Raw genomic sequence first — 26,474 nt, 5'->3', positions numbered from 1 at the left:
ATTACAGCACCTGCTATTGTATGTAAGAGGACATACAGCACTATATTAAAACGTGATATTATAATTTTGTACGGATTTAGTGCTGATACCCACCAGTGCTTCTCCAGCCACGCGCCGACGCACTTCAACCAGGACCTGAAAAGACAAGGCCCTATGAGGCCTCAGCGTTCTGCCTACAAACATTGCCTAACTACACTAAGATACAACTGCAAACGAGCCAGTCTGCTCGCTACTCTCTGGAACAAACTCCCCCCCCCACCCCGCGCTGAACCATCCTACCCCGTGTTCAGAAAGAAACTTAAAAAATATTGCATTACATCTCCCCATTCTCACTTCTTCTCCATTGCACCTAGTGCCCAGATGCCCACGGGCTATGCACACTGTTATAAATGTATAAATAAATAAATACCATGTTATTTGGCGTCCCTGAAGGGTAAGAAACTACCTGGTGTCTAATAGAACGTACGCTCATTTACCCCAATCAATGCGCAGGAGCTGAGATCAAAGATCCTATATGTTGCTGAGGGTAGTTTAGTATGCCACCTACAACCACTCTTATTTATTTGTATTCATTTATTTGTGCACAAATAGCCCAGAGGCATAACTACAGTTAGTTCTCATTCCCCTCAGCTTGGTTGAGTAGCCTTGTGCGCGACCACGACTGTGACTGCGTCTCCCAAATTGGATGTTCTAAATCAGGCTCCTGCAACCTGCTGCTCTCCAGATGTTTTGGATGACAATTCCCATGACCTCTCACCATTGACTATGCACGCTAAGGGTGATGGGAGTTGTGGTCCACAACATCTGGAGAGCCAAAGGTTGCAGACCCCCGTTCTAACCAGTTGGATCTTAGACGTCAGATGAAGAAAAACACTGCAGTGGAAACATACTTCTGTCTGACCTGCACTGGGTGCATACGACTGGATTGCATGAAGCGCAAAACTAGGTAGTAAGCAATGTACAGTGATGTTACACAGCAAGAAGAAACAGTGATAGGATACAAAACTCTTCCTTCAATTACAAGGACAGAATATTAAAGGTACAGTTATAGGGATAAGGAGGGGGAACGTAGTGGGATACAGGCGGGGCACCTGGGTTGAGGGAGAAAGGTCTGGATCAAGAAGGTTTGGCATATTGTCAGCCCATGAGATGTATGTTCTTTGAGGAACACTGCTACCTTGCCAACAACTTCTGACTGGTTAATTGAAACAACCCACACAATCATTTTTCAAAATTTATTAAGTACAAAATTCTCTTTGATATGACAATATGCATTCAACATATGCTCTAAAAGTAACAGGACATTCAAATGTACAAAATTCACTGTTTTTCTATGACACAGGGTGCTGAAACATGTTCACATTCAAAAACCGGTGCTTGTCTCAACAGATTTGAATCCTTCTTCAGGTAGACCTATCACAACCCCAAACAAATCAAAGAAAAGCACACAAAAATCCATTGTGTTCTGTGTCTGTAACGAGCGACCAATATCATTTCCGTGCTCCAAAAGGCTAAGCAGTAGGATTCCGAGACTTCTTTTCACATGACAGTCCCTTACTTGAGCAGAGAGGTAAAGTGCAGATGAGTGGACGTTCTGTGGCTAGGCGAGCAAAGGATGTACAAATACTTCTGGAGCTAAATTGAAATGCCCAGATCTCCCAGGGACCTGCAACCTGTGACTCTCCAGATGCTTTGGACTGCAACTCCCATGAAGCCTGACTAGCATAGTGAACGGTGAGGAATCATGGGAGTCGAAGTCCAACACGTTCGGAGAGCCGCAGGTTGCAAACCCCAAATCCTTCAGATTTCAAGGATCTGCGTTTCACGGGTCAGACCTCTAAGCAACTTCTTCAATCAGTGACCATCAACTTTGCCATATTCTGAAATGTGGGCGAGCCTATGGAAGCCAACTTAACTTTGTGAAACTCTCTCTTTACGATTTTCAATGGCCACAGAATGTGCCAAGCTTTGCGTATCACAGATAGTTATGTGCATCTATAATGGTCAATTAGTCATGCTCTTCAACTCCTGAAAATTACAGATTTACAAGTAGTGATCTAGAGGACAGCTCTGGGCTCCTATCCCTTGGACACGGCCTGTGTGGCGCGTTGTAGTACATCCCTTTACCTGTACGGCTAAACCATGATCCAAAGAATGGAAAGGTGCATAACGACTGCAGCATGGACCTGCCCAAACTGTCTCAAATCGGGTGAAAAAGGTCCCAGAGGTTAGTCTGCACATTGCTGCCAGGGCACTCCGAGGCCAAGGCACTGGGCTGCATGTCCAGTGATAGGAAACATTAGGGTCTCGGAAAAGTACACCAAAAAATGGGATGACACATAACGCGCTTAATAGCCAGAGGTTTCCAAGCACGGACCTGGGGATCGTACCTGTGTTGCTCCGCGTTGTCCTGCATTGCCCCTGGGCTATCCTCCAACGGTATTTATGTGCTGGTCAAAGACCAAAGTTCCTTAGCCACTTACGTTAAATTCTGAAGCATTTATACTGCACCATTCACCACCATAATGATCTTACGGCACAGGTACCTTGCCCAAGAAAATGGTGTGGGATAACTGCACCATATAGTATGAAGGAAAAACAAGACAAAATAGGGCAAAAGGTGAGGGCGGGAAAAGCGAAACAGAATAGGGACACACAGAGCTAACAAACCGGGAAGAGACAATAGTATGGTGGTAGTGAATATGATCGTGTAGGCCGCGGTGCGCATGTACAGGTGGGCAGTGCATCGGGTGGCATGCTCATTTAGGAAGAGGCAAAATAGGAACACGTGTGCTAGCAAGCCTTTTGCAGGGATGGTGTTTTCTGGTACCAAGAAGGAAGTACTAGAATAAGTGGAATCATGGACAGTGGTCGAAGTGTATGAAAAGAAGTAGGAGAACATGCTGACCTGTCCCGCTCCTCGCAAAACCCATCGCCACGCCCCCTCCATTGCACAATACAAACCCCCAAACTAAGGGAACGTTCTGTGCAGTGTAAAGAAGTGCGAGTTTCAACTTCTTCCTACACTTTTATTTAAACACTAAATCATTCCGGAACGGTTTCTTTTTAAAATAAAAGTATAAAAACAGTAAAACATAATTAAAAAAAGTAGGGGAGCACCACTCTCAACCACTAATCATAGTTGCGGGAAGCCATTGAAATGTGGAGGCCAGAATGATATGATAAGTTATTTTTAACGTGCTTAATAGCCAGAGGTTTCTAAGCGCGGACCCAGGGATCGAACCTGTGTTGTTCCGTGTTGTCTTGCTTCCAAGGTGAGCACGTTGCCGCTGAGCTATCCTCCTGAGACATATAGGTATATAATCTGGGAATGCCAAACCAGCTGTCAGAAGTGATGGAGCCAAGGATAGGCTGTGTAAAAAGGGGGATACAGGGGCACCACAATGGAAAAAAGGGAAGAAGGAACTGGAAATCCCCCAACAGGAGCCATGCATGCATGGTTTCTCCATGAAAGCAAATTCACGGATGCAAGCTGTGGAGATTATGATGCGGCATAATTTAACACCTGTGCAAACTCAGCCCTATTACCCTGGGCCGAATGTCTGCCACAAATCAATAATGCACCGCTAACGGACAGACCAGGGCAGAGACCTACAAAGGCGTACACATAAGTTATGAAACACACGAAAAGCACTAAAGAGTGTATGCAACATAAAGCAGACAGCTGGCGTGAGACTCGGGGTACCCATGAAACTTGGCATATACCAGTGAAGTCAACGGCTCGCCCCTAAAATAATAGGCGTTAGGACCTACAAGACGGTGCAAGAGTGAGAGGGTGCATTAGGGATATGCCAAGTACTCAATACATCTGTATGATTGTATGCATGTATGTGATTTACATCTGCCCTGACATGTGAACATGGTGTGCGTTTTCGGACTTACGTTCAAATTCTCTATGCAAATGTAATTTGTCCAGTTTGGTGGAAGGTTTTTTAAATAACACGGTCTCCTCGTGAATTCTGCAAACCTCCCCAAATTGCATCTTTAAGGTATTATTCCTATTCGGTATACTCCACTGATAACGAGGGCCCACCTATGGACATCGAAAATATCATTTTATAGAGCTTATCCTAAAGGACCTCACTTTTGAACACTTAAAACAAGAGACTGGAAATGGCTCTTGACATTGTCATTTTCTTAAACTAGCGTAATCCGTGCCATAGGATGTCTCACAATGGGATCTTATGTAGCAAATGCTTGGTGAGGTACTCTTATCTGACCACTTACTTACTCGCTTTAGACATATGAAAGAGGTTTAGAGATGTGAGACCCCTACACTCTCTTTTGCTTCCAAGACACTGAACGTTTCTTACTCTAAACACCCAGTCTCCCACTCCACCACAGAGCCTTCCCAACTCCCTGAGGTTTTCTGGTGCTTTCTGCAGTGACGTTTACCAGTCCCTCCTGTCCTAACTGGACTGCATTAATCACTTGCACTGGCGGGGTGTGGTCCTAGGACGCCAGCTAATATTTCCTTGCCTTGGGATTGGGCGTTCTAAATGATCTTCCCTCCCTCGGTAGAGGCACGATAAACCTAAGCAGGGTCCATTTTGAGGATCATTTTTGGTTTCCAATTCCGACAAGCGGAACAAATGATATCTGGGAATTTAAGATTGCAAGAGGCTGTGCACTGTCCAGGATGCTCATGAATCGCCTGAGAAGTTTTGTATCTAACTAGAAACCGTGGCCCTTTTTTTTAAAAAAAACAATATAATATCTGATAATAAAAACAAAATTCCAGATTTTAACCAATTACTTGTTTTCATGAAAAGTGTTAAATCACGGTTTGAAAAACAGCGTTCACAGAAGAATACAGCCAATCACGTAATTTCTTAATGACCATATTAAGAAAGGTACATAATGTAGAAAAGAAGCATTGACAATGCTCTCCAGTGGGTACTTCACATCCATGAGCACCTGCTCAAAGCTGTGTGCCGAACGAGGGTCTACGTATGCGTGCACGCGATGTCTAGACATACCAACCCTTCTGCTCCGAAGTAGCATGGGCTAAACCGGAGGCCAGCATTTTGTGAAAGGTCATGCCGTTCACTTTGCCAAAGAAGGACCTAGGCTCAGTCGCCTTCGGTGTGGGTTACACACTCTAATGACCATTCTAGTGTTTTTTTAAAAGAAAACTTCTATATATTAGATGGTGAATCACTTGTGATCAATCCCTTTCATCAGTAAGTACTGGGTAAATACATTCAAGATAGCTTATTCGTTATAGTTGCAGAAAGAAAAAATTGTGATTTATTCGCATATGCTAAAAAATTGCCAATGCATTTCGGACTGTATTAAGTCCTCCATCAGGGCGCTCCTAACGAAGGTTAATGGGCCTAAGTCTTTCTTTCAATACTAGTTTTACGTATGCCCACTTCAGCGGCATGTCACAGTGGGTTGCACCCCACTCTGGAATCTACATGAACTAAAGAATTCTTCAATTAAATCAGCAAGCACCTTGATTATCACTAAGTAGTGCCCACTCACCCTCTCCCTCTGTACGCCTTTCTCTTTCTCTGCCAAGTGGATGGACATCCAGGAAACTGATCTGCTTGTGCTTTGCCTATCAATAATTCAATGAGGGGAGTGTCTTGGCTGTGGCTGAACAATTAAATAATGATGTGGCTCATGGGAGGGTAGAACTCGGGTATAGGAACTCTAATGAAAAATCTATGAGGAAGCAGAAGAGGGGGACTCAAATGAGGCCTTCGTTACACCTATCCCGCTCACAGCCCAGAGACAGAGAAGTGAGAGATGTACATCGCTTCAAGGTCCTTCATCCCCATCAATGATGTATTGCAGGTGCGAGAAGCACTACTCACTCAGAAAACCGCTCAGAACGTACCCGGGTTACAGTATTGAAGAGATGCAGCCATCATCAACTGAGCAGGTCGACTGACTGCAACCTCGAAGAAAGCAGATGACATCACGAATGACACCATGACATAGGTACGTTAGACATGAAGCAAATTGACATTCCTGCACGAATCTACGCACATATTTAGCTTTATTCCTGATAGTCACAAAGAATATGCTTATGACTCATATAGCTAGAGGACTGACACACGTATACCCTTTGGCTATGCAGAAATCACGAAACGCATAAGAATACATATGAAATGCTTGCTGATGCTTAACCGTGACTAACATGGTCGGCCATGCAAATAAAGATGGAAGCCATAGGCACATTGGAGTGAATGGGAAAAGCAAGACAAACTCAAGCACACAGAAAAAGGCAGACAGGCTGATTCTGCTGAAGCATGCCGACCAGGCTTCCAGTGCGGACACTGTGCACAACCTTGCCAAGGACACTGAGAGAGAAAGGTTTCAAGTTAACAGAAGAGATAGGACATCTGCAGGGAACACATAACGAAAACCTCCATAATTGCAAGCAAGAGAAGTCCATTTCATGGTCTCTACACATGTGATCTGAACCTGCTAGGCAGAGCCTATTCATTCAAGCCAGACTGAGAAGTCTGTTCCCATCGAACCAGAGGCAGGAGGATACAAACATAAGGAAGGGTCAAATCTGAATGTTCTGTCTCAAGGCCTAGGAGATCGGAGATGGTAAATGTTTGGGAACATGCAGCACCTTCTGGGTCGTCTCCACTACCTTGAATAGTTGCACTTGGCCTGGTAGCTGCCCCTTGCTGCCCAATCCCTAATCGCCTTCCACGCTAAGATTACACTATGTTGCACATGCCAATCATCTTAAGTTAACCAGCAACTTTTTATTTGTAACAGATAGAGGTGGTCTCAGAAGGAGCCACCAGATATGGCTTGCACAAGGAATACTCCAACCCATAATAGAATACATGTGTAGTTTACCTCGCTAACCAATCCCTTCCCCTCTTAGGTGTTTGGAATGTCACCTCATTTTTGTGACCCCAGACCTTAACAAAACGGGTCAACGGGCACCTGGAGATTCCGACCGCTTGGAGAATGTTGCATTGTTCATGGTGCAATCCCGGTCATTGATTTGTTAATAAAGACAGCAAACTTTGTCCCATGGCTGGGTCTTCCTTTCTTGGGGCTCTCACTTGGATAAGCTTAGGACATTAAAACAAGTCATGTGAGAGAGAATGCCTAAATCTAGGAGCTCTTCTGGCAAGCTGGAGACTAGCTCCTATTTGTGGTCTGTCCTGCAGCACATCTCTCAGTCGCGCATGATGGAGCCTTCCATGGATATGTCGAAGCATATGATCAATTTCTAACTATTCATTTCCAACCTGCAAATAATTAGGGGGTTTAATAAGTCTTGGATTCTAATAAGGAGTCAGCATGACCTCCGAGTGGCCACAGGGCCTAAGCGAGGTTGTGCCACATGGTCAACAGATCATTTTGTGAAAGGTTTTATGGGTTTATAAATTCCTGTTTCATTATACGGCTCAGTGGTACACAAATACAAGACGACTGGCAAATTAAATGTTTCACATTGAGGTTCTCAGCACATTCTACGAATGTACAATGATGATCCATGAGCAATGTTTCTGGGATCTGGCAGGCTATGTGTGGTCCTTTAGTTGTGATGTTGATGGTAACGCTCAATATGAAACATTTCTGTTGCTCCTTGCGTTGTCATTTTTCTAAACCTCTATGTTATTTTAATTTGATGAATAGATGAGCTTGAGTTAAGGGTTTCTGGTGTTTGTTCCTCATTGTTGGAATTTACAAAAAAGACTGCAGATAATTCCTGATGAAGATGCACTATTTGCAGTGAATGAATCTATGCATACATTCCCAGCGGGGTGCCAACGGGTCACCTGTGAAGGTCTGCTCCCTAAAAGCATTCTTTCACAGATCCTATAGGCTTTAAAACGAAGTTTAAAGGCAACAGAACAGATTGGTCCTCGAGGCTGATGAGAAAGAGACGGCTCCGCGAAGCCAGACATATGGACACTAATCATATGTTTAGTGGGATTGATGAGGGGCTGGTTTTCAAATCGAGGTGATGCGGGACACCAAACCTTATTGTGGTTATTGTCCCATGGATCACTTAGGAATGCCCAACATCTTCTGTTTGCCACTTCACAAGACTGATGTTCCACTACTTGACTCCAGACGTGCCATGGTGGCCTGGGTACACTGTTCACGCAGCCTGGCTCGATTTGGCCACTGCATTCCATGAGTGGCACGTAACCCTGGAGCTAGCATATGTGCATTGTCAGTATTGTATTTGCACACTGGCTAGCCACTCACTTCAAATTAAGTGGTTCATATAAAGCATATGAAAAAAAAATCATATATTTTTCGTATTCTTTTTTCAAACGTCGTCTTTTTCATGGATTTCTATGGTGGGCGGTGGAAGCGGTCCTAATTTGCAAATCTGCCACGACCATCCCATTCCAAAATAGAGAACCGACAGAATCTCCGGCACATGCGATTTTGATGCAGGCGACGATGCTATGGAATTCTATGGATTCCGTCTGTTTTTTGTACCTGCTAAAAGGTGAATCCATGTGCATGGCAGGAGGCATTCACAACTGCATGCACATGTGATCACGCATGGAAACCTAGGCCCGCCCAGTTTTCCATGCATTGTTTGCACCTTTTAATGTAAACAATCAAATTAGCACAGAGGGGAGTGCACGTGTGTAAGTGCACATGCATGTGGACCCCCAACATGCTAATGACAGCGACTTCAAAAATGAGGCATTCTGCTTGCCATATCCAACAATATTAGATTATCGCATGGCAGATCATTGTAAAGAACTGTACAAGGGAAATGCACATGTTGTTATCTCTGGTGTGTGTTTGTGTTCCAAAAATTGAAAGCAGGTCATGTTTCTAGAACATGGATCAGCAATCTGTGGCTCCGCACATATTTTGAACTACTACTCCCAGGATCCCTCACCATAGACTATGATGAACAGGGATCATGGGAGTTGTAGTCGAAAATATCTGGTGAGCCAATTGTTGCAGATCCCATTTCTAGAAGATGTGCTAATTAGGGCCAGATTCACAGAAACGCTTTATAATGGCACAATCCCATAGGAAAGCGCTCTGTGAGTCAGGCCTTTCGTGTAAATAATGTGTATATTATAATACAGTTAGATTGCCAGAGTGGGGTGCCCAGACGAAGGTAGTCCGCACAAGGCTGGCACGCGGCTTCAATAATTCACAGGCTAAAGGTTCTAGACAGCTCTTCATCACAAGATGGCCGCATGATTTCTAAAGACCACTTAGGTTTCAGTGAATTAGGTTTAGTAGAGAGAGAATTTGTCCAATTCAACGGGCCAAGCCTCATTCATCGAGGGCTGATAACGGCTCATGTGTTCAGCATATTCAACGCGAATATTCAAATCCCTGTGAGTTTTTTTCAAGCAACATTTCATGTCACTGTCTTAGTTACAATGTACTTTATAAAAGTACTCCTCTTTTAGGTTTGTGGGGTACCGGCTGAAAAATACCCCAGAGATTTCTACTTCGCAACCCCACCCAACTACACTTACCCAAGTACTCTCTCTGCTTAATTTGAGGATATTTCTTAATTGATAACACAATATAATTTTGTTATGACAAGAATTAAATGCAATTTCGAAAGTTTCCCTTCATAAAAAAAGCACATAGTCGTGAGCTGAATTTTGCATGCTTGAGCGCATCTGTTTCAGACCGCTGCCTAAAAAAGAAGTACTCCAATGTCCCGTTCCCTTTCCTCCATCCTGTATGGGCGTCCCTCACTACAGATAGGAACGGAACCATTTTCACCCAAAAAAAGAACACTTTCCCTTTAAATGTATATGCACGTGCGGGCAAGGCCCTGGAGCATGCGCTCCTTTTACCCCACCCATCAGTGCTACAGCTCAGTCCTCTTTTCTGCATCGACGGGACCCGACCACTTTCACCAGGGCTCCTGGGTGAGGCCGCAAGCCTTGTAATTCCATGCGCTTTCCCAAATGTTTTCTTTTTCTACTATTCAGGTTTTGGAAACACAGTCCACCGATGCCCTAGCCTGTCCCTGGCGCATGTCGGCCACGGCTGGCTATAGAAGGTGCTCATCGTGCGACGGTTCCTTTCCTAACTCGGATCCGCACAAGCTCTACTTCTGGTGCCTTGCGAAAGACCATGGAAGGGAAGGCTGCACGGTGGAGAGAGTTATTCTCCAGAACTCCGCCTAAGAGCATTGAGGAATACATACGCAGGAAGACAAAGAAGGTAGGTGTACTCTTCTCCAAAGCATCCCGCAACGGCGACTTCTTTCCTGGAAAGCCAGTTGATGGGAGGGGTCATTTGAACCCTTGCACCAGCAGGAAGGACACAGAGACTCTTGTAGCTACCAGTTTAACGGCCTAGGGGTCTAAAGGCCCTACCAGTTCCGCCGCTCAGGATTCTACTGGCTCTGGTACCGGGACACATCCCGAGGGCTAGCAGCCTACCAGGCCCACGCCTGTGGTGCAGGGTGGGGCAGAGCCGATGCATTCAGACATGCAGGTCAAGCCCAGGCCTGTGTCAGCCACTTTCCCACATGCGGAGGGCACGGACAAGAAGGCGGCACGCACAGAGAAGATGCCGGCCACGTCAGACCCCTAAAGGCAGGCAACGTTCTCAAACAGGACAGAAGCCTGCCAACAGGGTTAACCGCAAAGGCACAAACCTATGGCCACAGTGGATTAGGTTCCTACGTCTCTGGTCACTTGGACCACTTCATACCCGACATTCACGGCGCCGGTCCAGGACCGCTCCAAGCCCGCCTTCGAGGAATGTTTCTTCGACAAGTTTTTGTCCCTTATGCAGTCTGCGCAGATGGGGAACATTCTTAAGGACATAATTCAGGCCATGCTTCCGCCCATACCACCACTTCAGCCGGTACCTGCGCAGCCTGCACCTCCACCGCCACCGATGCCCATGCCTCTTGTGGATCCCCTCACAGTGCCTGCACATCCAGCTCCAGTGCCTGGACCGGCTCCAGCGCCAGACCTAACACCTACTGACCCAGTGGCCCCTTGTAAGGCAGGTGACCAGCAAGACACTGATGAGGAGGAACAGGACACGCTTCTTCAGCGAGGGCATTTCATGATAGAATAGCTGGCTTAGTGGAATACCTGGGCATACCTCAGCCCCAGAAGGAGCTGCTGGAGTCAGGGGTACTGGCGGAAGAACTCACCATCAAGGCGGAATCCAGATCTGGAATCCCGTTGCAGAAGGACGTGGAGGTTCTGGCTAAGAAGGGTTGGCTCAAGCCCCACTTCACGCAGCCAGTAAATAACAGGCAAGATGCAAAATTCAGGCAGGTGGAGGGTGACACTCTGCTCTTTTCACATGACCCCCAGCAACTGTCGTCAGTCATTGCAGCAGTGTCTATGAAAGCCAAGCTTCAGACCTCTTCGACGAGCACCTCAACTTCAGCACTTCTGGGCAAGGAAGAAAAAATGCTCGAAGCCTATGGAAGAAGGTGTACTCTAATGCAGGGCTCCACCTCAGCCAATGCTGATGCCATACTGGCGGCTGCTAATCAACGGCTGTGGAAGGAAATCGCTGACTTCCTTCCGGACATTCCAGCCAACAAACAAGCCTCCTTCAAGGCAGGATTCGCTGAAGCAAAACTAGTGGCATAGGACATCATGGAAGCCATGGTGGCGCACATAGATACTGCTAGCGGGGCAATCTGCGTGGCAACAGATATGTGTAGAACGGCCTGGCTTAAGGCGACCAGGTTCAACCCTGATATTCAGGACAGAATCCTAGATCTGTCTTTCGAGGGCAGAGACTTTTCCATTCCACCATGGATGAGGAACTAGATAAGAAGAAGAGCAGTTCACAGACGGCCAAATCCCTGGCCATTGTCAACAAACCAGCAGCCCTAACCTTTGCACAGGGCCAATCTCGCTCAAACAGAGGGCGGTCCTTTGGCAGTTTCCTGGGCTCTCAGGACCACCAGGCCAGGACTACCAGGACATGTCGCCAAGCCAACATAGGCAAGAACTCCAGAAGTCTTCACACAAGGGCTTCTTTCAGTCCCCCTCTCAGTTATCAGCCTCCAACCCAAAGAAACAATGACTGCTCGCTTCAGATCTACAGCACCCCGGCCAGGGGCAGGTTGGCCCTGCACAGTCAAGCTTGGTGTGCACGCTTTACGGACTCATGAGTGATTTCGGTAGTCCCCTCGGTCTTCCCCTACCATCCCACACCTTTGCCCCCTCCCACAGATCAGGACACCTTCACTCTTAGCAGAGATATGTTCCCTTGTGGAAAGCGAGGCGGTGGAGGAGGGTCCTCCCCTTCAGCACGGGCAGGGTTTATACTCCTGCATCCTTGCTATTCAAAAGAAGAACAAAGCGGGCCTGCGAGTGGTCCTAGATCTATCCAGAATCTGTACCTACCTCTGCAGAAGTTCAAAATGGTGATGCCAGCTCTTTTAGAGGATACATTGAGTGGGGGGACTGGATGAGCTACCTGGATCTGAAAGACGCATATCGTCACATCCCCATTGTTCAATGTCATCGATCCTTCCTCAGGTTCCGGGTCATGGGGTTGCACTTTCAATATACAGTGCTGCCATTCGGCCTGAATTCGGCACCAAAGGTATTTAAAAAGACTAATGAACGTGGTGTCTGCTCTGCTCAGGTCGGTCACCATGTATATCCTTACCTCAATGACGTGTTAGTGTGGGGGGAGTAGGCTCCCCAGAGCAGTTCAGGTACTCAGTGGGCAGGCTCATGAGGACACTCTGCGAGCTGGGGTTCTCAATCAACTTCCAGAAGTCTCAGCTCTACCCTGCACAAACACTGGTGTTTTTGGGGCTGCTGTGAGATAAGCAGAGGTGCAAGGTGTTCTCCACTGGGGAGAAGGTGGTGGCGATCGACGCTGCTGTCGCTCACTTCCTTAGCAGATCAGTAACTACATCCTGGTGGTACCAGCACCTGCTGTGTATACTGGCACCATGCCACCTGGCTATCCCTTACAACAGGTTGCTAATGAGGAGGCTGCAGCTGCATTTTTTGGCATCTTGGGATCAGGAGTCAGGTCATCAAGGAGCACCACACACCTACAGCAAGAGCTCACGTGGTGGAGGCAGGATACTAACCTCAAGGTGGGCAGGCCATTCAGGCCACCTCAGGAGGATCATAACTACGGATTCCTCGCTCCAGAGGTTGGGCCTACCTTGGCAACACATTCTGTACATGGTCTGCGGTCCAGGAATGACCAACACAATCACATCAACTGGCTGGAAATGATGGCCATTTGCTCACACTCAAGGCATTCCTCACCTTAATCAGGAGCAGTGCAGTTTACATTTGGATGGACAACTCTACCTGCATGTACTACTTCAACAAGCAGGGGGGACCCATATCCCCGCCCCTATGCAGGCTTACCCTCAGCATCTGGAAATGGGCATTTGCCCAGGGCATATGTCTCTCAGCGGTGCACCTGCCGGAGGAGTCCAACCTGGAGGCGGACAGAATCAGTCGCTTAGGCTCCAACAACTACGAGTGGCAACTGAACCAGAGTGTCCTTCAGGACCTTTTCAGCAGGTGGGGTCACCCGGTCACAGGCCTGTTTGCGACAGAGAACAACCAGACTTTTCAGCAGTTTGGGGCCTCGAGGGAAGGGAGCACAGCTCCCTCAGGGATGCGCTTCAGATCCCCTGGGATGGGATGTGGGTGTATGCATTTCCTCCTACCCCTCTCATCCACAAGGTTGTTTGCAAGATCAGGCAGACCCATCGGCTGTGTCTCATTCTCATAGCGCCTCAATGGCCGCCCGGCCCTGGTTCTCAGACCTTTGGCAGCTGTCAGCCCAGCCAGAGGTACCTCTTAAGTTGGGGAAGGGCCCGCTTCTAGCTCAGCAGGGGGGTACTCCACCCCTCATCAGAGAGGCTAGCCCTAGCAGCCTAGTACCTGAGCATGTGACTCTACAGCATCTCCAGCTGTCTCAGGACAACCTGGAAATTATCCAAGGAGTCGGGCTAATCATAAACAGTACAAAAGCAAATGGACCAGATTCTGCTTCTGGTCCAAGGAAAGTGAGTAGACCAGCTAACTTGCACGCTGGACCAGGTGATGTCTTTTTCTAGGCATACCTAGTCACATCAGGGGTTCAGGTCGACCCCTGCTGGACATACCTAGCTGTTATAGGCGCAGACTAGTTTGCTTTGCATCTGGTGTGGTTAACCAGGCTGTTCCCGCCTGTCAGATGCCGCACCTAGTCTGGGACCTTAATGTTGTATTTAGCGCCCTAGTGCACAAACCATTCGAGCCCATGGCCACAGTGGACATCAGATTGGTCACGCCAAGACAGCACTACTAGTGGGCCTTACTTCAGCTGGTGGAGTTAGCGAAATTCAGGCCGTGGTGGCTTCCGAGCCCTACATCATGTTTCATTGGGACAAGGTTGTGCTTCACACTCACCCCAGGTTCCTCCCAAAGGTTGTCTCCTCCTTCCACATTAACTAATTGTACTCCCCACCTTCTTCCCAAACCCCAAGGAAGACACTGAGAAGGTACTCCACTGCTTAGATGTCAAACGAACACTGAAATTCTATCTTGACAGAAACAAGGGCTTTCGCAAGCAGCAAGCGTCCAAAGGTTCAATAGCTAGATGGTTGCAGCCATCCAAGAGGCGTACAAAGCTCAGCACAAGGAATCACCAAGGGGCATGCATACTCAGGCGATAAAGGCCAAGGCAGCGGCTGTTGCCTTCCAGCATAATGTACCGTGGCAGGTGATGAGCAGAGCAGCGACATGTGCCATCCCATCAGCCTTCTGCAAGCATTACTGTCTGGATACCAGTGCCAGGGCTGATGCAGCATTTGACCAGGGTGTCCTTCGTAATCTGTTTGCCTAGAGTGTCAGGCTCTCCACCCCAGGGTGGTTGTATCAGTGGTAGTCACCCATACAGGATGGAAGAAAGGGGGGAGACGTAGGAGCAATTAAGTGTTACTCACCGGAGTGACTAACATACTCCTGGTCCATAGTCCCCTTTCCTCCATATGTCCCACCATCCTTCCCCCTAATAACAAGCACAGAGGTTGAGCAGTTTAATACAGCTGACGTGTCAAAAGGGACTGAGCTGTGGCGCCGGTGGGTGGGGTTAAGGGAGCACATGCTCCCAGGGCCGCCCTGTGCGCGTGTATACATTTAAGGGAAATTTAAGGGAAGGTGTTATTTTTCTGGTGAAAAAGGTTCCGTTCCCTTCCCTACCAAGGGACGCCCATACATGATGGAGGAAAGGGGCATATGGACTAGGAGTACGTTAGTCACTCCGGTCAGTAACACTTAATTTTTTTCAGTTTAGCGGTTTACTGGCAGAGAAACATCCTTAAACTGGTGTAGACCGTGCACTGTTCATCCATTGTTCACAAGGCCTGGTTGTACCAGTGTTGCACACGCGAACGACAATAGTACCAGCAAGAGACGATAAATACATGACTAAAAAACTGCAGTTTCAAGATGTCTGCCGCATTCTGCTCTGCTTTCAATGGCCTTCCCGTTCCATTCGATCCAGAAAATGGATTCATAGTGTGTTGAGCGGCCTTCACAGGCATATCCCTATTGTGACTTACTTCTGGAAAACAATGGTAGCTTCCCTTGTTCAGCATTTCCCTGTGTAATGGGTTTTTCATTGTTAAAAGAAGCTATACACATAGGTGACGAGAAAAAAAAAAATAGAATTCAAAGGTGCAGATAACCCAGCCTAGTAGCCCGGGGTTTATCCAACACAACCTGTGAAAAGAACCTCTACTCTAGGTGAAAAGCATTCAACATTCAAAACAAAACTCTAAAATACAGTGGATCTCCAATGAGGCATTTGCAAACAAAGATATGAAAAAATATATACAGAGAAAAAGGCTCTGAAGTGAGCATGCAAATCAATTATCAACCAAACAAAAGTGAGGGAGCCCAATACAGGACCAATCATTTCTCCAGTCAATGCAGTATTCCCCATGTTCCCTGGCCTTTCACCGACAAAATTCCAGAAGGCATCAGAGAACAAAAAGATACATTGTGTACACATATACATATGCATTTAGGGACAAAAACAAAAAAAATCCTCCATAGTGCGCCTCAACAGGTCAGTTCTTGGGATGATTTTGAAAGTAAAGGGCAGATATTTTTGGCAAGATATGTAGAGCCAATCTCTTGGAATCATAATCTCCACTGCCTTGGAAAAAATGGAGGAAGCCATAATACAGATGTGCCCTAGTGGCCTCCGTAGAAACCCAAAGAAATGTAAAAAGTCAAGTCCTTGGGTAAGGAAGTCAATTTTTCTTTTTCCACTACTCGCTTGTGAATAACAAGATGAGCGACACCGGTTCATTGATCTGCTTTAGGACTCAGAGAGGCACCTGGGCCCAATGAAGGGTGGCCATGGGCCTTCCTCTGTAACATGGAAACCCTGTTCATATCCTCCCAGCGGTATGGCCGCACCTTAGGCCATGTGCTGCTGGCTTCACGTGGCGCGTCAGGAATCGGTGGCCTTGGGAAACTGACCAAGCGAGAAGTTCAAAGTGGGAGACCTCTCAGGGGGACTGGTTGGTCAAGAGGGAGGGACATAAATGTATTTTCTGTCAGTGATGTCCACGGCTCACGTTTCCACCTGCCTCGGCCCCCTACACCAAGTAGTACCATCCTGTCCATTCTCCCCTGTCATATGTTTCTTTTGTAGGCATCCGGTCATCGGGATTTCTATGCTCGTCTTGCTACCATCCTCTTGGACAGTATTTCTGGTCGAACCTCTAGCTTTGTTAATTATTAAATACAAATATTAAACACAAGAGGCCCATTTTCCTAATAGCAATCCAAGCCATTGACACGGGATTCCTGGTGAACAGGTGAGTCGGGATCCACGCTATACACTTCCTTCCTGAAGAGGATCAGACTAAATTTAAGATGAAATGCGAGGTCTAGTATGGCAGTAGGGAATAAAGCATTCAATACTACTTGGGCAACCAGAATGCTGCTTCTTGTTAAGTTTTCAATTTGGACAATATCAAGACAATCAGCGAGTAAGAGATGTTTTCTGGGTAGCTGTTCATTGGCTGATCTTGTGCTCTTTTTCTATACAGTGCGTCCGTGCCTCCCTGTGTTTATAATTCAGTATTTTCAAGAGGGATGGGGGTGAGGGAATTGCTGAGAAAGTGTAGAAGGACAGGTGGAGAGATTGGTACTACTGCTTCCTGGAACATGTTCCTCATGACAACTTAAGGTATGTGAATTCAAGGTTTGTTGCTGAACCATTTGGGAGAGGCCACAGGGTCGCGCTGCTCCCAAAACTGTTCATGAGTTCTCTCCCTCCTTTCTTGAACCAGCGGTACCTGCGACTACTAATACGGCACCAGGTTTTCTCCGAAGCAACAGCATCAAGAAAACGTAGCACGATTGGTCAAGTCCACTTACTCATCTGGTGGAAGTGATGGGCGAATTTAGGTCAGAAGAAGTGGGGTCATTAAAACTAAGCCAAGATTCAGTGTGAGAGGCTACTGTGAAGGGAGCTTGCAGGACACCAGAGGAAGCAGCTACTTATGTCCAATGACGGAGCGGGGCCACCTGGATAATGCTTCAATCTTGCCTGCACATTCAAAAAATTAGTGGGAATTTGGTAAAGACAGGGAAGAGGACACGGGTTGGGCCACAGAAACAGAGTTTTGTTAAGCCTTTCTTATCAAGAACACTGACCCCCAACCATGGCAGGGAAAAATACATTCACAGAATCTCCCATTACAACATGAAACCTTCCAAACCTCTCTCGGTGAGATGTGGGCGCAACTGAGCCCATACAATCAGGACTAAGGGCCAGCCCTTGACAGTGGAGGTTGCGCAGCATCTGCTCTGTCGACAGAGACAGCGGGAACGAGGAGATGCTCGGCCGGAAAAGGAGACAACCTGCATGCGTCACTGTCCTCTCAGTCCACCCCGCAACCAAGACCTGCCCATTCAGCGGCATGTGGGATTAGGATGCACAAGCAGGACTTTCCATCAGCGGAAGCCCCCACACCCCCCAAGAAAGGAATTGGCACAAAACGGAAATTATGATAAAGTGGGTCATGATAAACAATGGTCATTTGTGCATTTGATCACCACATTTCAATGACAAGTGATGAGCTGACACTAGTCACTGCGGGAAATACAGCATAGAAACCCAGATTTTAGTTGAACATCAACTTGGCGCCCATACAACGGGCTGCGGTCATCAGGTCTAGGGTGCATGACATCACTTTGAATTCCTGTGGCTCTCTGGAGACCAAGACAAGTGGATGTAGGGCAAAGGCTTTTGATGTTTTCTTTGTTGTTCAGTGTTTCGAAGGCCTCACCTCTTCGTCACCTAATCCAGCATCCTTTGAGAGGTAGCGTGCTTACTCTGTGCCATGTGATAGGGCGTGAGGATACGGGCGTGCAAGCTGGGCTTCTTCACAGGGGCAGGGGCGAGTGATGGGGGAGAAGGTCCATGCTCACACCCTCAACGCTTCTTCACTACAAACTGCCTGGTGGAGTCAAGGGTGCCTCCGTCTGGCGGGGGCTCCCATCTACTGCATGTGCCTCTGTCGATTGGATGCGGAGGCGGCGCCGAGTCGCTGCTGTAGTGGCAATGGTCGGTTAAAAAGTCTGACGGGTAAAAGTCAGTGCTATCCTCTGGCTGGTCGGGGAGGGGGCTTGCCAATGTCCACTGTGATGTTCGTGTACATGGGGTACTTGGCAAAGTGGACCACGCGGTATTTCAGCGAGTTGATACCGTCCCGCCGCATCGTCATCTTGGTGTTCTGGATTTTTGTAAACCTGAAAGAGAACAGAGAATTAGTCAAAGGAAATTGACATGTTTCAGCTCATTCTCTTCAGCTGGAGACAGGGTCTATCTTTCCTCTCAGTCCCCAGTGACAGCTTTTCATTTATTTCCAATCCCACCAAACAGCAGAATGCCTTGCAATCATGTTTGAGCGGTCTACACATTGACAGCAGAAGGCCTTGCAATCATGTATGAGCGGTCTACACATTGACAGCAGAAGGCCTTGCAATCATGTATGAATGGTCTACACATTGACAGCAGAACGCCTTGCAATCATGTATGAATGGTCTACACATTGACAGCAGAACGCCTTGCAATCATGTATGAATGGTCTACACATTGACAGCAGAAAGCCTTGCAATCATGTATGAGCGGTCTACACACGGATTCCCAATAGCCTACAGCAGCGGGTGCGGCCCAGGGGGCTGGGTCCCCCCCTTTTTTTTACAACATGTGTCGCCCCAAATTCCACATTTTCAGCTGCTTGTGTGATTTTTAAAAACATTTTGTGCTTCTAGATCGAATCTACCACGATAACCCTTTTTCTTTGAGCTTGTCTGGTAGGAGAAATGCAATTTGGCTAATCGCCCACGGAATTTGGCTTTCAAATAAAATCTCTAGTGGATGAAAGAGCGAACATTATTTTCAGGCTCGAGGTTAGGGCACTCAAGCTTGTTTTCTGTTTAATTAACCTGATTTTACACTACTGAAGAAATGAACAAGGGCCCTAGTGGTAAGAAGGAGGACATACCAGAAGTTCTGGGGTATGCCCAGACAATATTATCCCTTATCATAGCAACCGTTGGAATATAGAGCCAAGTGCCGAAAGCACCACACACTGTGAATACAACTTCATATTTTTAAGGAAAGTGAGAGACATGTCTCTTGAGCTTGCCCTCAGTTCTGTATCTGCAGCTACCAAGTCTTGCAATAATAATTTGCCTTTGGTAATTTACCATAAACACCATGACCCCGATTCAGAACAACTATTGCAAATGCAAAAAGCTACATGCGCAGGTCACCTTCTTCTCAAAAGGTGACCTCTGCATTTTAGGGGGCTGGGCAGTTCAAATGATGTGCTGGCCAGCCCCTTTGCATAGGTGCTCCCGACACTAATGTATAAATGGTTCACATCAGCCACGTAGGTCCTTAAAGAGCTCGTTGCTGTGAAATGCTTAAAAAACAAACTTGTCTATCCCCATTTCAGAGCTAGAAATGCAAGTGAGAAAGCACCAGTTCATGTCACTTCTGTTCCACTTCAAAAATAGATGCTTGAGTGTCAAGAATGACCCTAGCTGCAATGTGCAGTCCTCTGCACCTCCTCCAAACAGGCACAGGGGACCCCTTTCTTCTGTGCATTTTAAAGTGCATTCTGTAAATGAATAGGGCATGTGGTTTAAAATGTGCAGAGAAACTCCTTATTTTCGGAAAGAGGTAAAAAGGCCATTTGAATGTGTGCGCATCTAGAGAATTGGACATATCTTCCTTTGGCGCAAACAATGAGACACGTTTTGAGAATTTGCAATACAATTACCTACAATTACCGCCTCATTTCCTTACTAGAATGATTCTGCTTGCTAGCTCCTCCTCTTCCACCCCCCTCCTCCCCGCCAACTCTCTTTCAATTTTATTGTCTGCGTGAATACAGCCATGTTGTGCGGCCGGGACCGGCCTGATGGAATTAAAATAAACGCTGTGGGCCACAGAGGTCATTGGGCACCTGCAGTAAAAACCAGAGCTGAGACAGGTCCTCAGGGTAGGAATACAAATATAGCAAGCTGCACTACTCGTAAGTTAGTCTAAAAGCTCAACGCTATTCATTGTTCATTGTAACATTGTCAGGTGCAATTGGGTAAGGTACCCCGACCACATGGGACCTCAAAAAAGACAAACAAAAATCAAGCCTGTTGTTTCCAACAGGTACCCCCAGATGCACTCCTGTGTGACTAATCCCCAAAAGAATCAAACAGTTGTGACACCACTATCACTGATTCAAGAAAATCTTTTTTTAGAATAAAGAAATAAACAATTTACTTGATAAGTGAAAAGATATTCACTAAATGTTTTAGACCTCACACTTAATTTAAATTGTTCAAACACAACATTGTAAATAAAGAGTCTTCCTTACAATTTCTAATATAGATACAAGTATAAGAAACTTTCAAACATATTGAAGTCACTTACATTTATAAACAAAAAATATAAAGTGAAATGGACATTCTCATGACACCAGGCAATTTCACAAAATGTGTTCAATCCTAGAGATGTTAATCGCTGACGCATCAAATTAGCCGGCACTTTTCGGATCATATATCCATTTTCAAGGCTGTTATGCTTATTCTCTAAATTCGTTCAAAATAATTTGTATAAATTATTCAAGATATATGTATGATAACATTACCAACTTCTTCATAAAAATAACCAAATTCTAAACCATTGTCATGTCAATTACTTACCTTCCTGATCATTTCTCATCCCAATCAGACATAAAATCAGAGGCAAAAAAACCTGGTCAACCCTTAAATCCATTAGGAGCTACTCTACAAGTGCGTGCCACATTCAAAAACTCCAAAAGTGCACTCACCCGCGTCTGGATGTTATATTGCATGATGTAGTAAAAAGAAGAAGTACGTAAATACTCCTAAGCGTAATGCTGTCATGGCATACCCGTTCCTTCCCTACCCACTTACCGTTCATCAGAAACAGAGCGCAATAAGCTTAACGGATCACGGGGCAACAGACCAGCGAAACCGGTCGGGTCCCCCATGCCTGTTTTATGCAAACAAATACAGTATCCACCCACTTATAGATGACGGGAAATACGAGAGCGCGCTCGGCTGCCACATTGGACTGGTCAAAATATCATAAAGAAGCCTCAAGAGGGTAACCTATAAGCAGTCCAGATGCAAATGACCCTTTAAAACTCACTCCAGAGTATACCAAGTAATATATACTAACTCTATGAACTTATTTGGCATTTATTTTGTATAGTACCTGCAATGTAATCTGCTGCAACATAGTTCTTATATAACCGGCACATGCTAATTTCATTTTCCGAGCTAATATCTGACTAATCCATAAAGTACGGCTAGTTTGTACAAAAAAGTGTGTCTATTAACTATGTGAACAATTACACTGCGCCGGCGGGCGCCATCTTGTAAAATCTCCCGAGGAGCCAAAGTCATGTTCTATAGGCAACTCTGTGTGCAAGGGTAACTGTAACACCACCACCATATATGTATAACAGCCGCAAAAGGTGTATTGGGCTGTCGGAAGCTGTCTGCGTTATACCAACATCACGGTTTTATAGTGTACCCATAAGGTCACTGTTCACAGTATAATATATCACATGGCACATGCCTCAATGGCCAATACCAAAGCTTCGACAATATTTAAAGACACTTCTCAGGCAAACCTGCTCACATTCTCAACCAGATAATATTGTCAGTGACACGTCTCAGAAGATTCTGCTCACAATCTCAAATCCACTCATATTGCCAATACCAAGACCATGTTTGATTCATTCAGTATCTAATGTTAACACCAAATGTCCCCATAATGAACTTTTGCAAATATTAAGATCTAGGCAGTATCCAACTGTAGCGATGTATATATGGCTACCCACTATAGATAGCATGGCAGGTTCCAATCGCAATTCATACCTCTAAGTGTCATTGAATTCAATCGATCAATCCATACAATTTCTTTCTGCATTAATTTTCTCGTTTAGTTACCTCCCCTTCTTGGTGCACTAACCAGTTCTAAAATAGTTCATTTAATTTGTGCTATGTTATGTGTCGCCTCTACAAAATGCATTGCCACTTGTGACTTAAGATTCTGTGTTCTAATGTTGGACCTGTGCACGGTCCAACAGACCTTCTCCATTCTAGTAGTCATACCCACAAAGAAAACCCCACATGGGCATTTCAGAGCATATACAATATTCGCAAATTCACACGTACAAGAGTATTTCAATTGGATTTTATCTCCCTGAGCGTGGATGTGTAATGGTGTCACCCTTGATGATATTATCACAGTGTTGACAGTTGAGACACAGTTGTGTACATGAAAACTGAGTTTTTGTTCTCATGTGGCTGGTAATTCAGCTCTCACTAGGGAGTTCCCAAGTGCCCTGCAGTTTTTGTAGGCAAAGGTTGGAGGATTAGGGAACAATCTGTCTAGTACCGGATCCATATGCACATTGGCTAGTATTTTTTGATTATTTTCTTGATTCGTGTACTCTGGGTCGAGTAAGCAGTCACACAGATCATCGACCGATTTGTTTTTGGTGGTCATTGTGTAAAACCATATTTCGCATAATGCCGCCTGATAATGAACATTGGCCTAAGCACATTTGAATTTCACTGAAAAACGCATCCGAATTAACCTGAATCAAAGCTGGCTTTGCCACCATTTTAGAAACATCTGCCATTTTGATTAAACTCCTGTTTTCTGTCTCATGTTGAACTATGTTTTCGGCTCGGGTGGAGGAAAAATGAACTTTGCACTGTGTAAACATGTTGTGACTGCTGAGAGCAGAATGTTTGTCCTGCACTCAGAAACCTTGGAGCTGAACTGAACCTCAATTTAGATGTTGTGTGCACCAATAGCTTCATCCTTGTTCGAATACTGGAACTGAATGCTGAATAACTGAAACAGTGTTCCTTTGCAGAAATCCATTGTGGTCATTCTTGAAACTGGACTTACCTTTAAGTCGGAAGACAAATGTCACCATTGTATTCTGTACACAGACAAATATGTTAGATGTTTGAGGACAACATCGAACATTGTATGAGTTATTTGATTCAGTATTAGCAATGTTAACTGGGTATGAACCCTAGCGAATCGGTAACCTGGATAAGGGCTGAACGAACGATGTAACCAGGATTGTGTATGAAAGACGCATACTTTGTAATGTCCAGCACTCTCTCCCCTCATGGTGTCTGCTGGTCACACTGCGAGGTGCTGAGAGCCAGATAGCTATCTATATTTGCATATTAAAATACATGTATATCTGAACTCGTGATTGGCGTATTTCATTTTGGTGGGACTAAGCCTCGATATTTCTTTTCTTCTTTCAATTATGTCAATAGCGATTCCCTAGGGATCTGTTCAACTCGCTCAGCTATGTCTTCAATCAACTCCCGATCATTCAGCCATATTATAAATTTGGAATGCATGTCCTTAGCTTGTGTTTTTTATATTCTTCCGTGTTGGTGAATATTCCTTTGGTATCATAGAAATTGACTTAATTACACATATTCCAGTTTGCGCTTGGGATGAAAGCTGGTAGCTAGCAGTAGGCTGTTGTGACCCGTTGACTTAGTGAAGATTCTAGTGTTTCATCTGTTGTTATCTTGATATATTTCTACGTCCAAGAAATGAATGATGGATGTGCTATGTTGTGTGGTATATTTAATGCGTGAGTGCATATTATTCATAGTCTCGAAAGAATTATACAATTCGTTTACCAGTCTGGACCAGATCCCATAGATGTGATCTATATATATGACATACATCGCCAGATGTTCCATCCCCTTGCTGAGTTAAGTATGTCTCCAAGTACAGCATAAAGGTATTGGCGTCATCACCGCTCCCATGCTGGTGCCCAAGAGCTGTAAATAAAGTTGTCATCAAATTTGAAGAAAAAGTTTAGGAGTACCAATTACAAGATGGATAAGAGAAACATCCTATCAGCCTTACAGGTCTCAGATGTCAGCAAAAGCCATTCTGTTGCCTCAATATCTGCTTCATATACAATGTTGGCATATACCGATGTCACATCCATGGTGAACAAGATAACATAATCATGGAGGAATTGAATGTCATTCAATGTATTTAGAAAGTTGGTACTGTCCTTAATGTACGTGGGACTTGCCTGTATCAGTGGTTTTATAGCTCTATCCAAATACTGTGCCAATAGTTCAAGCAGGTTGCCATGGCAGCAATAATAGGACGTCTTTACCGATTAGTGAGGCTTTTGTGGATCTTAGGTAATAGGTAGAAAAACAGCATCACTGGATTAGTTGTCTCAAGAAACCTCCTTGTTCACTCAGATAGCACTTCTCTGTTTTCCGCTTCATCTAAGAGTTCCTAAATTAAAGCTCTTACTTTCTCAGTAGGATCGTACAAAATCTCCTGATATGTTTCCTCGTCCCTCAACTGTCTGTAGGCTTAATTCAGGCAGTCTTGTCAACACCAGTGCTCCCTCTTTGCCTGCTGGTTTGAAGATTAGGTCTTGGTTGTCCAATACATCTTTTAAGAATTGTCTCTCCCTATGAGTAAATATCCTGTATTTTCTTTGTTGAAAATGAATCTTCTTGAAACTATCAAGTACCAACTGCTCAAATGAAGTAAGAATAGAATTCTGGACAGGTGGATACAATTTTTGGTGCCATCTCAAGATACTCTGGTTCTTCATCACTCTCACTCTGTTGTTCCAATGAGTCATAAAATACCTTTAGCCTCAGTGTTCTCATCAGCCTGAAGTCGTCAATCTTTTCATGCAACAAATTGCTACAATGCTGTGGCACAAACGGAGACCCTTCTGTAGCACCTTACGTTCAAATGTAGATAAATGTTGCGCTGATCTTCTTAGCCTCCAACTCTTTTTCATATTTATCTATTCATCTAATTTGTTATTGGTGTCTTCCAGAATGGTGGATATTTGTACCTGTTTTAATGGTGTTGATTTCTTCCTCAAGCATACTGAGGTTTTGTGCTAGCTCATCGATGGTCATTATAATTAATTCCAATCAGCACTTATTTCATATTTATCACCACCGTTGAACAAAAAGCAGATTTTCCTTACAGAGAGTCGGTTCTAATGATACTCTCAACCCCCGAGGGATTCGCTGTGCTCGATGATATTGGGCTAATGTCATGGCATGCAATTTGAGATTGATTTCTCTAGGTATATCCCACTCCGATTGTTAAATTAATGCTTCAGGTTTATCTGATGATACTAGTTTGTCACCGGTATTTTTGATCACTCCAAAGATCATGTCCTCAGGGTAGCTCTGCCGCAACTATGCTTCAAGTGTGTCACCATTCGAGATTGACATTAGAGGGCGAGCGACAATGCAGAATGATACACAGGGTGCCAGTCCGGGAAACTTGCTGCAGCGCAAGCTGCATGCAGGGTTGTTTTGGGGGGAATAATGTGGGGATCATGGAGGTTTTGTTGTCATGTATTTTGCCACTAATATTCTGCTTCTGAAGAGTTCGAAATTCTGAACTGACATTGCGGGGGGTGGGTGAAAGGGGCGAAAAAGAGGAGGAAATTGGAACCTATGAGATCCACTGGAGAACATAGTGTCACAAAAAATGTCAAAACCTCAAAGGAGGCACATTGAGGAGATTGTGGCTCACCTAAAGAGTCTGCCCAGAAGGGGAGGCCTGTCCTCAACTTCAACATTATTATCATCATCTTTCAGATGAGGAGATAATAATGACGTGCGGGCAGAAAATGACCAAACACATGATCCAGAGCACTTGAGGGAGACTCTTAATTATCTTTCTATTCCTGCCAAGGCCCCATTCACCTCCAGATCTCAAGGTACGTATAGACGTTCCTCATGCCAGTACATAACGACATTAAGGATGTGATCCAGAGAGAATGGGCTGGACCCGAGTCAGGATGCATCCCGAAGGATGAACATGGATGGCTTCTGGGTATGAGAGGCACCACTGGCAACATCTGAGCATGTTGAAGCAATGTTAGTGGACTCAAC

General features: G+C 45.4%; 1 protein-coding gene across 2 annotated transcripts in view; it reads right to left on the bottom strand.

Annotated features, from left to right (window-relative positions):
* Positions 1-1,221: 1,221 nt before the first annotated feature.
* Positions 1,222-26,474, bottom strand: part of B4GALT2 (beta-1,4-galactosyltransferase 2) — a 1,309,500-nt gene continuing 1,284,247 nt past the window's right edge. For both annotated transcript variants that reach the window (XM_069642305.1, XM_069642306.1), the window contains one exon: positions 1,222-18,734. In XM_069642305.1, the coding sequence (XP_069498406.1) occupies positions 18,584-18,734 (151 nt within the window). In that variant the 3' untranslated portion in view covers positions 1,222-18,583. The remainder of the gene's footprint in view (positions 18,735-26,474) is intronic.

The sequence above is a fragment of the Ambystoma mexicanum genome, chromosome 1q, assembly GCF_040938575.1.
Source record: "Ambystoma mexicanum isolate Mex_15411 chromosome 1q, UKY_AmexF1_1, whole genome shotgun sequence".
In the NCBI taxonomy this organism is placed as follows: Eukaryota; Metazoa; Chordata; class Amphibia; order Caudata; family Ambystomatidae; genus Ambystoma; species Ambystoma mexicanum.
The sequence above is the reverse complement of the archived record's forward strand: the minus strand, read 5'-3'. Positions and strand labels throughout refer to the sequence as shown.